Below are 16,243 nucleotides of genomic sequence, written 5' to 3'. Positions count from 1 at the left end.
GCTGCCCAGGGAGGTGATGGAGTCACCATCCCTGGAGGTGTTCAAGAAACACATGGGTGTGGCTCTTTGGGACATGGTTTAGTGGGCATGGTGATCTTAGGCTGATGGTCATGGAGGTCTTTTCCAACCTTGATTCTCTGATTTGTGTTGTGGCCACATCCCTGCAGAGCAGCTGTGTCTAGGAACCCCTCAGTGACTCCCATCACCCCAGCTGTGGCTCTGAGCATCCTTCTGCACCCAGCCTGACTGGTGGGTGGCTCACGCATCCCTCCTCCAGCTCTGTCAAAGTTTACTTTGCTCTCTGGGGATGTGAAGTGTTGTTTTGTTGTGGTTTGGTTTGGGTTGGGTTGGGTTTCGTTTCTTTCTTTCCATGGAGGAAAAAAGAAAAAAACAACCTCCAATTCACTTCCCCCTGCTCCTTCCCTGAGCGTGCTTAATCACTTGCCAGTTAGTCATCTTCCCAAGAAAAGCAAACGCTGCGTGATGGCAAGTGACAGCTTCTGGAGACCTGGCACTAATTATATCTCAGAACTCAAGAATGTAACACATAGGGCTGGTGAATCTGGCTGGGAGAGAGCTGGCTCTCCTCATGCCAGGGTCTGAGATGCCCCAAAAACCCCAGGCAACCACACTCCTGTCCCTTGGACCCCTTCTTCATCTCTTCCCCCCTTTAGGGATGATTAACACCATCTTGCTTTGGATTTCATCCACTTCCACCCTGATTTTCCTCCAAGCCTGGTGAGAGTGTTTATGGAAATCTCTCTTTAACTTGTGCATCTTTGATGGATTCATACTCACCCCCTTAGCAGCCAATGTTCTCCAGGTTGGCTCTGTCAGCTTCTGTCTTCCCTGATACTATGCAGGCAGCATCTCCTCTTCCTCAGGTGCAGGGAGAAGCCAGGCATTTTCTTTTTCTCCTGTTGCCCTCACTGCAGCATTACTTGGGGCTCTCAAAACTTCTTGGTAGCTGCTGAGGGTCAGGAGCAGTAGATGGAGGAATGAGCAGGAGGGTCTGACTGAGGGATGTCCAACCAACTCTTGTTGTGCATCAACTCTTTTATGTATAGAATCATAGAACTGTTTTGCTGGAAAAGACCTCTAAGGTCACTGAGTCCAACCGTCAACCCCAGACCCCCATGGCCATTAAACCACATCCCATGTGCCATGTCCACATCATCTCTCTGAGCAGCTTGGAGTGCCTAGACGCAGCCCTGCTTCCCCACTGGGGGTGTGCCCCTCACTGGGGTAGCTGAAATGCCCTGGGCTTGGGGACATTTATCTCTACTGTCCCCGCTGGCTGCCAGCAGCCAGCACCCATCCCACTGTGGGACATGGAGAAGGTGAGGATCTATCACCATGACTGTGTCACACTTCATGTGCTGTGGTGGTGCCAAGGTGCTGCTCACCTTGAAAGGTTTCAGAGATGAATAATGCCACAGTTCAGGGGAAAGAAATATTTCTCTGGTTGTGCTTGGTCCTCGAAGTGCAGTAGCAGGGAGGAAGGTGCTTGTGGGCAGCCCAGTGATGGGACACCTTGGGATTATGCTGTGACTGCCAGACTGACCCAGGGACAGTTCCAAGCCTACAAGGGTTGGCTCCAAATCCAAAACAGCCTCAAAGAGTTGAGTCAGGCCCTGTGGTGGGACTCCTGCTGTGCCCTGGGCTCACTGTGCACCCTCAGCCCCACCTTCCATCAGTGCTCCAGAAAGGAACTCTTGCTGCCATCCACATCCCCTCCCTTTCCACAGCCTCTCAAGATTTTAGCTGAGGCACCAGTTAATCCCACAGCACCCATCTAGCACCTGGACTGTGCACTGGGTAGCAGCTCTGACCCTGGTCAGAGTGTTCACCTCCTTGTTTGAACATTAGGAGGAAATTCTTCACAGTGAGGGTAGCAAAATACTAGAACAGGTTGCTCAGAGATGTGGTGGAAGCCCCATCCCTGGAGACATTAATGGTCAAACTTGATGGGGACTTGAGCAACCTGATTGGGTTGGAGATGCCCCTGCTGATTGCAGAGGGTTGGACAAGATGACCTTTGAGGGTCCCTTCCAACCCAATGCATTCTGTGATTCTATGACCCCTGTGGAAAAAGTCCTGGTGAAGGGGTGTGTGCCAAGCTGGGCATCACCTTAGGAACCCTGCCCAGATATCAAGCCAGGGCATTGCCTATGCCTTCAAGGATCCCTTCTAACCCAATGCATTCTGTGATTCTGAGATGACTTTCCAGCTTGATGCATGCTAAGATTCTGTGATTTTATTCCCACTTAAGCAGAGACAGACAATCCATGTGGGCTCTGCCTTGGGCTCAAATCCCTTTCAATCTCCTTACATTTGCAGGGTGGGGCAGAGCTGGGGATCTGGTCCCCAACCCCAGTGCGCCACCCATGAGCATAGAAGCATGCAGAACGGTCCCAAGGAGCAGGATCAGGACTGGGCTAATTTTTCCCAGTGTATCAGGGGTGTCTTTCCTGGATGGGGTTTTGTTTTCTTAAAAAGCCAAGCAGCTAAAAATAGCCCTCTGGTGGCTTGCCTGTGGTGTCCCGGCGGGAAGCCGGTGCAGGATTGTGCAGCTCCGGCAGCATGGTTGCCTCCTGCTTCCACCTCTTGTGCTGGGCTATTTAAAGAAGCTGCTTTGTGTGTGTTAAGAGTCACCTGATGGGGAAAGCAGGAGGTTGGTTTTGTTTTCTTTCCTTGCTGAAATGACCACCTGGCCGCAGATGATCCCAAGCTCCAGGATTTTTGGATCGGTTTTAATGTAATGGTCATTTACAAGACCACAGGATGCATCAGGTTGGAAGGGACCCTCGTAGGTCATCTGGTCTGACTAAGTGCCATGGCCATAGAGCATCTCCCTCTTTCTATAAGTCAGAGGGGATGTGAGCATGGCTGTCCTCATGAGGCTGGGAGGCAGAGACACAGACAAGATCTGAGGGTCAGAGACTTGCTTACACAGGATCTGGGGGGAGGGGGGGCTGGGGTGTGTGTGTTTGGGGCTCAACAAGGTGGGGTCTAGGGGGCAGACACTCAATGAGGCAGGATTTGGGATGCAGAGATCCAACAGGGCAGAATTTGTGGTTCTCAGGCACCCAGTGAGGCAGATTTGGGGACAGACAGCCCCTGAAGCAGGTGGAGAACCATTAATCCCTTCCCGAAGGAGAGAGGTTTGGCGTTTTCAGGGTGATTTTGGCCACATCAGCCCTCCTGGTCTGTGTGTGGTCTGCAGAGGTAGAGCATGGAGAAAACATTGCAGGGGGGGTTGTGCAGTGCTGAGGCATATGTGGTGGGCAAAATATGAAAATGACCTTGACGCTGCTTTCTGCAGCTGGGACAGCAGGTAGCTGCTGTGCCATGTCACCACCCTGCAATGCCCAGGGTGGCTTTCATGAGGACAAACCCCACCAGGGCTGCTGGCACTGAGTGCTGTGGAGTGCCTGGCAGTATTGCCTGCAACTCTCCCCAGCCCTGGCTCTCTGCTGTCAGCTCTGCAGCACTTTGAACAAATAAACAAGAGGTGAGCTCCAGGCTGCTGCATGACCCTGATGCTGGCTGAGCCTCCTCCCACTTCCTTCCTACCTCCTGGGTCAGAGGCAGTAAAGTGTGGGAGGAAAGGGATGTGTCCCAAACAAAGGACATGTTATAGAATCATTAAGGTTGAAAAAGTCCTCTAAGATCATCAAGTCCAACCTTCCACCCAACACCTCCATGACCACTAGACCATGTCCAAAAGTGCCACATCTACTTGTTCTTTGAACATCTCCTGGGATGGTGACTCTGCCACCTCCCTGGGCAGCCTGTTCCAATGTCTGACCACTCTTTCACTGAAGAAATTCTTCCTAGTATCGAACATAACACCTTCCCTGCCCCCATCACTTGGTGATATTGCAGGCAGGGATAGCTGGACCCAACATCCACTAAGCCCAGGAGGAAGAGGAGCAGCACCCATCCTGCTCCTGGGTGCTCCCGGGTGCTCCCAGCTGTCTCACACCAGCAGCAGCATCGCTGGGCCCCCAAGCCACACATGACTCTTGCTGCAGCTCAGCACATGCTGCCAGCCCCAGCAGCCTGTCTGCAGAGAAGCTGGGAGCTGCTGCTTGGGAAGCAGGGTGGGACTTGGCAAGAGGGGAGGTTCTAGTGAGCCCCCACAGCCACTGTGAAAGGTTTGGAGTCTGTGCCCAGAGCTGGAGCCAGTGCCACCATGGATTGATACACTGAGGATGGCAGCAAAATGCAGGTGCCTGAACGGGTCCACAATGGGTTGGGCAGAAAGGACTGGGCTGCTCAACATGTTGCTTCAACCATGGGGCCATCACTTTACCAAACTCATCTCCTCTGGTATGTTAGAGGTGTTCTTGTGTGGAGGAAAGCTGTGGGACTCATGAAGCTTGTGCCAGGCAGCTGATGGAGCAGGGGGGTCAACAGCCCAGTAATTCCCCTTTCAAGGACATGGTGATGCCAGCATGAGTAAATCCCAAGATGCTTGTTCACTGGAAGAAGAGCCCAAGCCCCACCTGGCTCCAACTTCTTTTCAGAGAGTTGGAGAGTGAAAAGATCTCCGAAGAGCAATGAGATTTCCCCATACCCAAGCCCTACATTCAGAGAACCACAGAATGGTAGGGGTTGGAAGGGTCCTCTGCTAAGGCTGAATCCAACCTTCCTGCCAGAGCAGGATAACCCTCCCTGATTCCCCCCCAACATTGCAGCTCTGTGATGTCCTGAAAAATCAAAATTGTCCCAGGCTGGGGAAAGAGCCCAGCATACCAAACTGTGCCAGAAAGTCAGAGTGAAGCTTGAGCTGGAACAGTTTGGGGTTGCATTTTCTCCATCAGAAGCAGTGATCAGGGTGATGAGGGATCCTCTCCCCTCTGCTGCCATCCCTATAGCAACCAGCAGCCTCTTCCGGTTGAACAAGTGACTCATCAAACACGATTACACTGGGATCAGGGAAGCGGCTTGTGACTTCTAGTTCTGCCAAGAAAGCTAACCTTTGGGGGAGAAAAAAGCATGAAAAAATGAGGGAAATAGCTCAAAACTGTGTGGGGAGGTGCAGTACCATGTCTCACACCCTCCATCCATCTCACCACCCTCACCCTGCTTGGAGACTCCCACGTGGTAAATAAAGGCAGAGCAGATGAATAGTGTAAATCAAGTGTAAATCCTCCAGGGCTCTCTGCTGGTGGTGGGAGACAGGATGTGTGGTGGGAGCCAGACCATGAACCCAGCACTGCCAGGTCACCGCTGACAATCCTTTTGGGGAAGAAATTGTTCTTCATCTCCAACTTAAATCTCCCCTGGTGCAACTTGAGGCCATTTTCTCTTGTCCTGTTGCTTGTTCCTTGGTAGAAGTGACCAAGCCTTGTCTATCTCCCACCTCCTTTCAGCAAGTTGTAGAGAGCTACAAGGTCTCCCCTCAGCCTCCTTTTCTCCAGGATGAACACCCCAAGTTCCCTCAGCTGGTCCTCACTAGACCTGTTCACCAGACCCTTCACCAGCTTCATTGTCTTTTTCTGGACACACTCCAGCCCCTCAATGTGCTTCTTGAAGGGAGGGGCCCAAACCTGACCCCAGTATTTGAGGTGTGTCCTCACGAGTGCTGAGAACAGGGGGATGATCCCTGTCCTGGTCCTGCTGGCCACACTCTTGTTGATCTTGGCCACCTGGGCACACACTGGATCATATTCAGCTGGCTGTCAACCAGCACTGCCAGGTCTTTTTCTGCTGGGCAGTTTCCAGTCACTCTGCCCCAGGCCTGGAGCATTCACAGGACCGTTGTGACTCAAGTGCAGCATCCAGCACTTGGCCTTGTTGAACCTCAGCCCATAGTCCTTGGCTCATCAGTCTGGATTTGTACTGAGGAACTGCCCTGGGCAGTGGTACTGAAGGAGAAAACACAATACTCAGAGGGAAAAAGTACCTCCACAGACCCCCAGATCTGAGAGTGTGGGGCTTAGGCTGAAGGCTGGGGAGAGATCCAGAATGCCAGCAAGCTCAGTGCCCATGATGGCCATGGCCTGCATCAATGGTGCTTGCAAATGCCATCCTGCTCTCAGGGAAAGTCAGGGAGCCTTCGCCACTCCTGTGAAATATTCTGAAGCAGAAATAGCATCTCCTGTGTAATTGATGAGGAGAAGACCTCATGTCTGTGCCCTGAGCTGGGAGAGCAACAGAGAGCTTATGTCTGTGCCCTAAGCTGGGAGAGCAAACAGAGCCTGTTTGTTGTGGGTGGCTGAACATGGCTTTGCCATGTTGTGTCTCTGCTATGAAGAATATTAGGTCAGCTGGGCATTTTGAGCTCCTCCTGGGTCCCATCCTGCTGGCCTGAGCAGGGCTTAAGCTCAGGTGGTGGGATTTTCTGCTGTCATCTCCTGGCACTTGTTTTCCCACCATTGCAGCTCATCCCCAGGGAATGTGTCCAAGCTCAGGAGATGGTCAGAGGGGAGCCCAGCACCGTGACTCTACATAGGATCCTGGAGCTTGGGCTTTAAATGGCAGAAGCCAAATGTGAAATCAGCAACTGTAGGGAACTGGCTGTGCCTGGGCGAGGTGGTGTCAGAGCTGCCTTTTGCTCAACTTCAAAGCTGAGAACTTGTTCCCCAGGTTTGATGAAACTAAACATCCTTCCTGCCCAGCAGGAAAGGAACTGGGAAGGCTGGAGGCCCTTTGAGTGCTTCCACAGGGGGCTTTTCCCTGCTGGGTGGGCTGCCTAACACCCCGCCCTGTGCCAGCACATCAGGAGGGATCAGCACAGGGGATTAGGGCTTGGGATGGAGCAACAAATCCATCCCCATGAGCACACAGTAGATGCAGGTTTCACTGGTGGCAGTGAGTGACCAGGAAACCCACAGGAAGGGAAGGCTGCTTGAAGACTTTTTTTTAAAGAATCTTTCTTATTGTGCCCCTTCCAAAAGCACAGAAAAGCTTCCTTACCTCTGTGCCACCACATAAATTAAATCATCAGAGAATCATAGAATTATTTTGGTAGGAAGAGGCCTTTGAGATCTTCAAGTCCAACCATTAACCCAGCCCTGCCAGGTCACCACTAAACCATGTCCCTCAGCACATATATATGGCTTCAAAACCCTTCCAGCAATGGGGACTCCACAGCTGCCCTGGGCAACCTGGGCCAGGGCTTGACAACCCTTTTGGGGAAGAATTTATTCCTCATGTCCAACTAAACCTCCTCTGGCACAACTCAAGGCCATTTCACGGAATCAAATTATTGTTAATTATTCATTATCACAATCATTTGCTCTAATATTTTGCTTCTCATCCTGCACTCTCCCAGTGTTCCTCATGGCTTGATGAATGGTGGTATGGAGGAAACACAGTCACTGCTACCGAGGTGGGCACAGCACCACAGACAGCCTAAGAGAAGGAGAAAAACATGGTGCAGAAGCTCTTTATTTGAGAACAAACCACCTTTCCCCAGAAACTCTGCTCGCCAGAGCTGAGCTGACATATGGTGACACTATGTGTGCCAGCAAAGGTGCTCCAAAACGTGTTCCTCTGGCTCAGGCAAGTGGTGGAGCTTAAGCACTTGGAACGAAATCATTCTGGGTGGGAATGACAGCACTGGAGGAAGGAGAGAAAAATCCTCCCTGTGGTTTAGCCTGAGTGTTTGGTGAGAATTAGGAGGAGAAGAAAAAGCAAGCCTTCAAATCACACAGTGCTGCTCCTTCCCTCCTGGCACAGCTTGGCATTGGCCCGCTCATAGAACCACAGAATGGTTTGGGTTGGAAGGGATCTTAAAAGTCAACTAGTTCCAAAGCCCCTGCCGTAGGAAGGGACATCTTCCACTAGTTCACCTTGCTTGAAGTTCCATCCAGCCTGGCCTTGGACACTTTCAGGGATGGAGCATCCACAGCCTTCCTGGGCAACCTGGGGAGGTGCTTGTCTCGGTGCATGTTCTTTTTGGGTTTTGTCCTCATGCAGGTTCCAGTGGGATTCAGGGATGCAGACTGCCCTCAAGCAGGGGTGACTGAGCCTGCCTCCAGAGTATGGCTTAGCCTGGGTTTCATGTGAACCCAAACAGCCTCAGTGTCCTTTTAGAGTGAGGGGCCCAAAACTGAACCAGTATTTGAAGCGTGGCCTCACCAGTGCTGAATACAGGGGGGTGATCCCTGCCCTGGTCCTGCTGGCCACACTCTTGCTGATCCAAGCCATGATGCTGTTGGCCTTCTTGGACACCTGAGCACACACTGGCTTATCTTCAGTTCAACCAACACTCCCCAGGTCCTTTCCCATCAAGCAGCTTTCCACTGTTTTCCTTATAGTCCTCACACTGGGCAACCCAGAGGTGTCTCATTGTGGTGTGGGAAGGTCTCACACATCTCCACAGCATGAGGCAGGCTGGGACCTGTGTACTTCAGTGCTGAAAGAGCCAACCATCCATCCACAGCTCTCTGAGAGGCACAAGTAAGGTTGAATGGTGCTGCTGCAGCAGGGTGTTTGAGGTCACTTCTGCAAGCTTGGCCCTCAAATTTACCCATCCCAGCCGCTCCTGAGGGAGGCTTTTCAGCCAAAGCTTCCTCTCAACAGAGCCAGATGATTTTATAAGCCAGACTCCTACCTGCTTGCCACCACCTCCTCTGCCTTTTGGGTTTACATCGCCACCTCAACCACCTAAACCCATCACGGACCCCTGGTCGTTCCTCCTGCCAGGCTGGAGAGGCTGGAGAGCAGCATCCAAAGCAGCAGCACCTGGAAAAGTCCCCAGTCCCTGAAGTCAGCAGCAGCAGCAGCGCAAAAGTGGCCTCATTTCCACTCCGTGTTCAGAGATTATGCAAAGCTCAGGAATGTAGGACTCGACGTGCTCTCCAGCGGCGCGCAGCCCCCCACGGCCCCGTTGCGGGGCGGCTGACGGGTGCAGCCTGCTTGTTTGCTACCCTGATTAGTCAGCACTGCTAATTATAGCCACGCTGCTGCTTCTTGGAGCTCCTCGAGCACCGTTGGAGTAACAGGGAACAGCAGAGGTGCTGCAGTAAGGCTGCACCCACTCTCTGTGGAGAAGATGCCGGGGTAAATCTGGGGATGGATTTTCTTGGGGTGAGGCAGTGAGCTTGCTTTGCCACCTCAAGGTTTGCCACCTCAGCCATGGGATGCTCTGGCAGGGTGGCAAAAGCTGATGTGACGCAGGGAGGTAATCATGTTTCCCCAGGGAAAAGCAATAAAGCAGGGTGGGGAACAATGGAGAAATGCAGCACATCAGTTTTACTGTGGGTTTATGGCAGCCCATGATGGAGAGTGGAGGATTCCCAGGTGGATCATTGCTGAGGAGCTAGGGAAGTGTCTCTGATGCCCCCACCCCCAGGGCGTTACCAGCTGTTGGTGATGGCATGGGGCTCACCACACAGCCCAGGGGAGCTAAACCCACCTGCCTCTGGCTCAGTGGCCTGTGGGTTTCAGGAAATTTCAGCTGCTCTTTGTGAGGCCCACAAAAGAGTGGTGAAAATGGGATGGAGTCTATCCACTTTTGGAGGTAATGGCTTTGTACTTCACAGAATTCCAGGCATGGTGGGGGTTGGAAGGCAGCTCTGGAGATCATCCAGTCCAACCCCTGTGCTAAAGCAGTGTCACCCACAGCAGCTTGCCCAGGATCACAGTGTCCAGCTGGGTTTGGAATCTCCAGAGAAGGAGACTCCACAACCTCTCTGGGCAGCCTGCTACAGGGCTCCAGCAACCTCACACCAAAAAAGTTTCTCTTCCTGTTCACATGAAACCTCCTGGGTTCCAGTTTGTGCCCATTGCCCCTTTTCATGTCACTGGGCACCACTGAAAAGAGCCCAGCCCCATCTTTCCCTCCCTCTTGCTGAGCATTGATCACATCCCCTCTCAGGCTGCTCTCTTCCAGGGTCAACAGCCCCAGGTCTCTCAGCCTTTCCTCTTCACAGGGATGATCCAGGCCCCTCAGCATCTTTGTAGCCTCCACTGGACTCTCTCCAGTAGTTCCCTGCCTCTCTTGTACTGGGATGCCTAGAACTAGATGCAGTACTGCAGCTCTGGCCTCCCTCAGGCAGAGTAGAGAGGAAGGAGAACCTCCCTTGATCTACTGCTTACACTCTTCTTCAGTGCACCCCAAGAGACCATTGGTCTTCTTGGCCACAAGAGCACATTGCTGGCTCATGGTGAACTTCTTGTCCACCAGCACTCCCAGGTCCTTCTCCAGAGCTGCTCTCCAGCAGGTCAACCCCTGAGCTGTACTGGTGCAGGGGGTTATTTCTCTCTAGGTGCCAGACTCTGCACTCACCTTTGTTGAACTTTGTGAGATTTCCTTCCCAGCTCTCAGGGGCCAAAAGCCAAGGAAGAAGATCACAGAATCATAGAACAGCCTAAGCTGGAAGAGACCTTAGAGATCATCTAATCCAACCTCCCTGCCATGGGCAGGGACACCTCTCACAAAAACAAGGTTACTCGAGGCCCCATCAAGCTGTCCTTGAACATTTCCAGGGAGGGGGCATCCACAAGATGAAAAACAAAGATGGGAAACGACAAAGAAAAGCCTTCCTGCTGGATGGCATTGCCAGGTCAGGCTGGTGGCTGTGTAGTCACAGTGTCAAGGTTTTGCTGTTGCCTTTGCTTAGCTTTGTTTTTTACTCCTTGCTGTTGAGCGATCTGAGTACACAGTTGTGTGACCACATCAGATGGTTCATGTCCTCTTCAGTATGGGACCAAAGGGAGAAGAGGCTGGAGATGTGCTGGCACAGCTCAGAGCACTCTTTCAGCCCCTCCCTGGGGACAGTCTCCACTGCCAGCCCCAGTGCGATGATATGCAGGTGTGGGGCTGGTTTGTGTGGTGGGGCAGCAGCAGCAGCATTTCACCTGATGAAATTCAGCAGAAGTTTGGCTGTGGCCTGGGGGAGAGAAAGAGGCAAAGCAAAAGCTTCAGGTTTCTACCAGTGTGCTGCTCACCTGGAGCAACTGCTTGGGTACAGAGGAGTAAAAGCAGATGGTGAAATCCCTCAAAACCTCATCAGAGACATGGAGCCACTTCTTCCTGGGCTGTCACAGGAGGGCAAGCAGAGAAGGCCATTGTGATGAGTGCATGGAAAGGAGACGCTTCTTGAGGACCAGGGACTGATACTTGTTGTGGGATATGGGAAAAGCATTCCAAGATTGTGCCAAACTTGTGATGAGATGTTGCAGGAAGGAACTGAAGGTGGGGAAGCAAGGCAGCACCATAGTTTGGGACTACTAAGGCCACCATGGATCAGTCAAGAATCCTGGGTATTGGAGGGTGTCTCACCAAGTCAGACTGCAGGAGGATGCTGGAGGGAGCAGGAGGTCCAAGCCATTGGTGAAACCACAAGGTTTGGAGTCATCTGTGACCCACTGGGGTGTGCATGATTGTGCAAGAGGCAGCTACAGATGAGAGGATCCAAGGGCCAGACTGGGGCAACTGGGTGTGAGGGCATTTAGTGGAGGGATGCAGTGTGTCTGTCTGCACATGCCCATCCCTGCTCAGCCTTGCTGCTGCATGGACTCGAGGTCCCTAGAGCTGCAGCAGCCTCTCCTCTGCCATGTAAGGGATTCAGTGGGGCAGATCCCATGGAGACAGAAGGGTTGTCCCAGCTCGGGCCTGCTGGGTTGAGACTGAGACATCCCTCACTCATCTCAGCCTGAGGACCCCTGGGTGGGCTGCATCCCTGCAGAGCACCTTAAAAGGCCATCACGTCTCTGTGACTCTTAACACTAGAAGGACATGGACCTGATGGGGTGGGTCCAGAGGAGGGCCACAAAGACAGTCAGAGGGCTGGAGCACCTCTCTTATGAAGACAGGCTGAGAGGTGGGTCTGTTCAGCCTGGAGAAGAGAAGGCTCTGGGGAGACCTTAGAGTGGCCTTCCAGCACCTGAGGGGGGCCTGCAAGAAAGCTGGGGAGGTAATGTTAGAAGGACTTGCAGTGATAGGATGAGCAATAATGGTTTGAAACTAGAGCAGGATAGATTTAGATTAAACATTAGGAAGTTCTTTACTATGAGGGTGTTGGAACACTGGAACAGTTTGTCCAGGGAGGTGGCATGAGGCCCCATCCCTGCAGAGTTTCAAAATCAGGCTTGATGGGGCTCTGAGCAACCTGATCGAGTTGGGGATGTCCCTGCTGACTGTAGGGCGGTTGGACTAGATGACCTTTTCAAGGTCCCTTTCAACCCAATTCTGTGATTCTCTGATCTCCTCTGCCACATCGGCTCAGCCCAGCCCAGCCCAGCCCATCATCTCCCTCACCCAGCTCGTGGCAGAGGCAGGCAGCAATGGGAGTCAATCAGAGCTGCTCGCCCGCCTCCCTTTCCCAGGCAGTGCGTAATTCCCGGGAGCGAATTCATTCAGCTTTTCTGGCTCAGCCTTCCTCCGCCCATCGGATGCTGCTCGTGTCACTCGCCTCGGCACCACGGCACCCGGTCACGCGGCCCCAGGTAGATGACGACTCAGGTCCCCTGGGATGGGGCTTGGCCTGATTACCAACCCAGATGCTCCAAACTGGGGCGATGGGGTTCAGCCAAAACCGCTGAGAGTCACCTAGATATCTTTGAGCATCAGGAGCTGGAGATCCTTGCCAGCATGGAGCTTGCTGCGCTGTGTAGCTGCAGCCTGGCAAGGGAGAGGGGGATGAAAGAGTAAAACTGGAGTGTTATGAAACCAGCAGGAAAAGGGGGGGAATGTGTCACTGATCCAAGGGCTGAGCATCCCTGCTTTGAAGATGCTGTTCCTGAACTGAATCATGGAGATGGAAAAAATCATTGTGGCTTTGGGATCAGCTCCTTTTCCAGGCTGCTCCTTAACCAAGGAGTCTGGATGGAAGGCTGGGGGGTGGGTGTTGTGGTGTAGGGAAGGGGACAGACCCCACACACATCATTCTCGGGCCCCTATGAAGGAAGAAAGGTAGCGCATGAGAAGCTCCCAAATGCTTATCCTCCCCACCCCAGTTTTTACATTGGCTGGAAGGAAACCCCAGATATCAGTCCCCCCCATCCCAGCTTTTATGCTGGCTAGAGGGAAGCCCATGTGGGGCAAAGGTTCTGGGTTGTGATATCTCCCCCATGGGGGGATACATATGCCCTAACTTGGCTGGACAAGAATCTCTGAACCCCACCGACTGCCATCTCGTGGAGGTGCAGAGAGACCTGCACTGCTGTCCCTGGGCATTGCCCTTGAGGAATGGGAACAACCAAGCCATGCCATGCCAGATCACCCCCCACACACACCTCCCTTCAGATCCTCACGTCTCTTGGTGCAAGAGGTAAAAATAAACCTTGCCTGGCCTCCTTGGCAAGCTGGCAGGGCCTGGCCAGCACCCAAACTGCATCTGCAGATCAGGTACGGAGGGGCCTGACCTTGGGGAGGTGCATCAGGAGACAGCCCATGAATGAACGGTGGGGCGGGCGCAGGTGCGAGCATGGGCACGGGCATGAGCATGAGCACGGGTACGAGCACAGGCACGAGCACACGCAGCGCCCGGTGCCCACGGGTGTGGATGGGGATGTGGAGCAGGGAGCTGGAGCCTCGTTGTTATTCCGATCACAGCAGCTCTGATTCACAGGCTTGGATCATGAATATAAGTGAAGACTTTGACGTCAGAGTTGAGATTTATCAGCAGATCCAATGGGGCAGGAATATTAAGTGCCAGGAGATGCCAGCTAGCTGCCAACCGTATTAGCGATGCTTGCCGAGGAATGAGGCTTCACACCAAGGACTGGGAGGACTAGAAAGGATAAAAAAAAAACACACAAAAAACCTAACACACAAAAACTAAACCACGCCAAAAGGAAGGGAAGCAAGCTGATCCTTGAGCATTAAAGCCAGGTAAAACAACAACCCTTGGTGGTGGTGGTGTGCGGGAGGGAAGGGACAATGCAGGGGTAGAGGCCCCCCCTCCAACCCCAACCTCCCCGACCTTCACACCTCCTCTGCCCAGCCTGGGATGGGGGTGAGAAGGGGTTACTCTGTAATGGGCGGGGGAAGGGGGAGGGGGGGAAATCCAGCATCTTGGCAACTGTTGGCAGCTGGCTGGGAGCATCTTGCACCAATCTTTTGAGACGGATGGGAATGAGGGGGGGAGGAAGGAGAAAGTTAATGCTGGCTTGTCCCTCACCGCTGCCTTCTGCTTTTACCGGCGGCTCCGCATCCATGCGGGGGCTGGACTATTAATAGTAATTATTTTTACTCGCTGCACGCAAAAAAGAAAGGGCTGCGGGAGGCGGCGGGGGAGGGGGGGTGGGGGTGGAAGGAGGAGGGAGAGGAAGCGTTTTGTGCTATGAATAGGAAGAAAAAGGGAAAAAAGGTAGCGGTGCCCCGAGGAAGGGAGGGAAGAGGAGGACGGGGCAGGGGTGCGCAGCGTCTGCGGAACCGGGAGTGCATGGAGGGGGCTGCCGGCAGAGGGGGGCTGAGCTGTGCTTGGCCTCATCCCGGCGGGAGCTAGCTGCCAGGGGTGCGTGTGGGACGGAGGAGAAGGGGAAGTAACGGGGGGTAACCGCATACACCGGGCCTGAGGTTGGGGGGGTTACTTCCTGGGGAAGCTGCAGTCGGGTTATGGAGTGGAGAAGCGGATGGGGATGAGCTCTGCGGAGGGAGAGGGTGGCCCGGTGAGGGGCTGGGTGTGGGGTGTCTTGGGGGTCGGGGTGGAGGTCTCCAGAACCCAGTGCGGTACTTGGGGTGGGGGCCTCCGGTCTCAGTGCCGGGGTTCAATGCAGAGCAACCTGGGCTCGGGGCGGGGGTCGCTGCGGAGCTCCCCGATTTCGGTGTGGGGTCGGTGCAGGAGTCCCGAGGTTCGGTGAATGGGTCCCCGGGCTCGGTGCGGGGCTTGGCGCTGGGCTTGCCTCTCCGCATCGCTGAGGCGCGATGCCTGACCGCATCGCTCTCCGTCTCTCCCCAGCGATGCTGCACGGCCCCGCCGCCATGGGGGAGCCGTGGCAGCCGCAGCCGCAGCAGCAGCAGCGGCTCCCGGGGCTCGGCAACGCCTCGGAACCCAGCGCTTGGCCCTCGGCGGCGGGAGGGCAGGGAACGGCGGCTCCGGGAAGCGACGGCGGGGTCGGGCCCGGACCCGGGAGCGAAGTAGGAGCCGGGGGAGCCGTCAGCCCCTGGGACATCGCTCTGTGCGCTACGGGGACGGCGGTGGCCGGGGAGAACGCTTTGGTGCTGGCCGTACTTTTCTACACGCCGAGCCTGCGGGCTCCCATGTTCCTGCTGATCGGCAGCCTGGCCCTGGCCGATTTACTGGCCGGACTGGGGTTAGTGGCCAACTTCGCCGTGCGGTACCTGCTGCGACCTCCCAGCGAGGCGGCGGAGCTGGGCGCTGCGGGGCTGCTGCTGGCCGCCTTCTCCGCCTCGGTCTGCAGCTTGCTGGCCATCACGGTGGACCGCTACCTGTCCTTGTACAACGCGCTGACCTACCACAGCGAGCGCACGCTGGGCTTCACCTGCGCCATGGTGCTGCTGATGTGGCTGCTGTGCCTGGGAGTGGGGCTCCTGCCCCTCCTGGGCTGGAACTGCCTCAGGGACCAGAGCTCCTGCAGCATCCTGCGGCCCGTCACCAAGGACAACGCGGCGGTGCTGGCCGTCACCTTCCTTCTCCTCTTCGCCCTTATGATGCAGCTTTACCTGCAGATCTGCAAGATCGCCTTCCGGCATGCCCAGCAGATTGCTGTGCAGCACCAGTTCATCGCCACGGCACAGGCCACCTCTACCCGCAAAGGGCTCTCCACCCTCTCGCTCATCCTGGGCACTTTCGCCCTGTGCTGGATCCCCTTTGCCATCTACTCCTTGGTGGCCGATTCCAGCTACCCCGTGGTCTACACCTACTCCTTGGCGCTGCCTGCCACCTGCAACTCCCTCATCAACCCCATCATCTACGCCTTCAGAAACCCAGACATCCAGAAGTCTCTCTGGCTGGCCTGCTGTGGTTGCATCCCTTCCACGTTCTCCTCCAGACCAAGGACATCCAGCGATGTGTGAGGACTAAGCACGGAGCGAGACGTGCTCCCTTGCTGTACTCCTCCTTCTCCTCCTCCTTTTCCCTTCTGTCGTTATTGTTTCCTACCGGGAGGAACCCCTCCCCCCCGCCCCAGCCAGCACATCTTGTTCCATGAAAAGATGGTGAAAAAGAGGGGAAAAAAAAAAAAAAGGGGGGAAAGAAAGAGAGAGGGTAGAATGAAAATGGTTTCCTTTAGAAATGTTATTTTCTTACACATTTTATTTTTTATTTAAAAACACAAAACACCAAAAAAAAAAAAGGAAAAAAAAAGGATCTTCATA

The 16,243-nt window shown here is 54.2% G+C and overlaps 1 protein-coding gene across 1 annotated transcript; it reads left to right on the top strand.

Annotated features, from left to right (window-relative positions):
* Positions 1 to 14,866: 14,866 nt before the first annotated feature.
* On the top strand, positions 14,867 to 15,943 carry LOC128972643 (G-protein coupled receptor 12-like). The gene has a single exon (XM_054388720.1). The coding sequence runs from the start codon at positions 14,867 to 14,869 to the stop codon at positions 15,941 to 15,943; it is 1,077 nt and encodes a 358-aa protein (XP_054244695.1).
* Positions 15,944 to 16,243: the final 300 nt, after the last annotated feature.

Source organism: Indicator indicator, chromosome 17 (assembly GCF_027791375.1).
Source record: "Indicator indicator isolate 239-I01 chromosome 17, UM_Iind_1.1, whole genome shotgun sequence".
Taxonomy (NCBI): Eukaryota; Metazoa; Chordata; class Aves; order Piciformes; family Indicatoridae; genus Indicator; species Indicator indicator.
The sequence above is the reverse complement of the archived record's forward strand: the minus strand, read 5'-3'. Positions and strand labels throughout refer to the sequence as shown.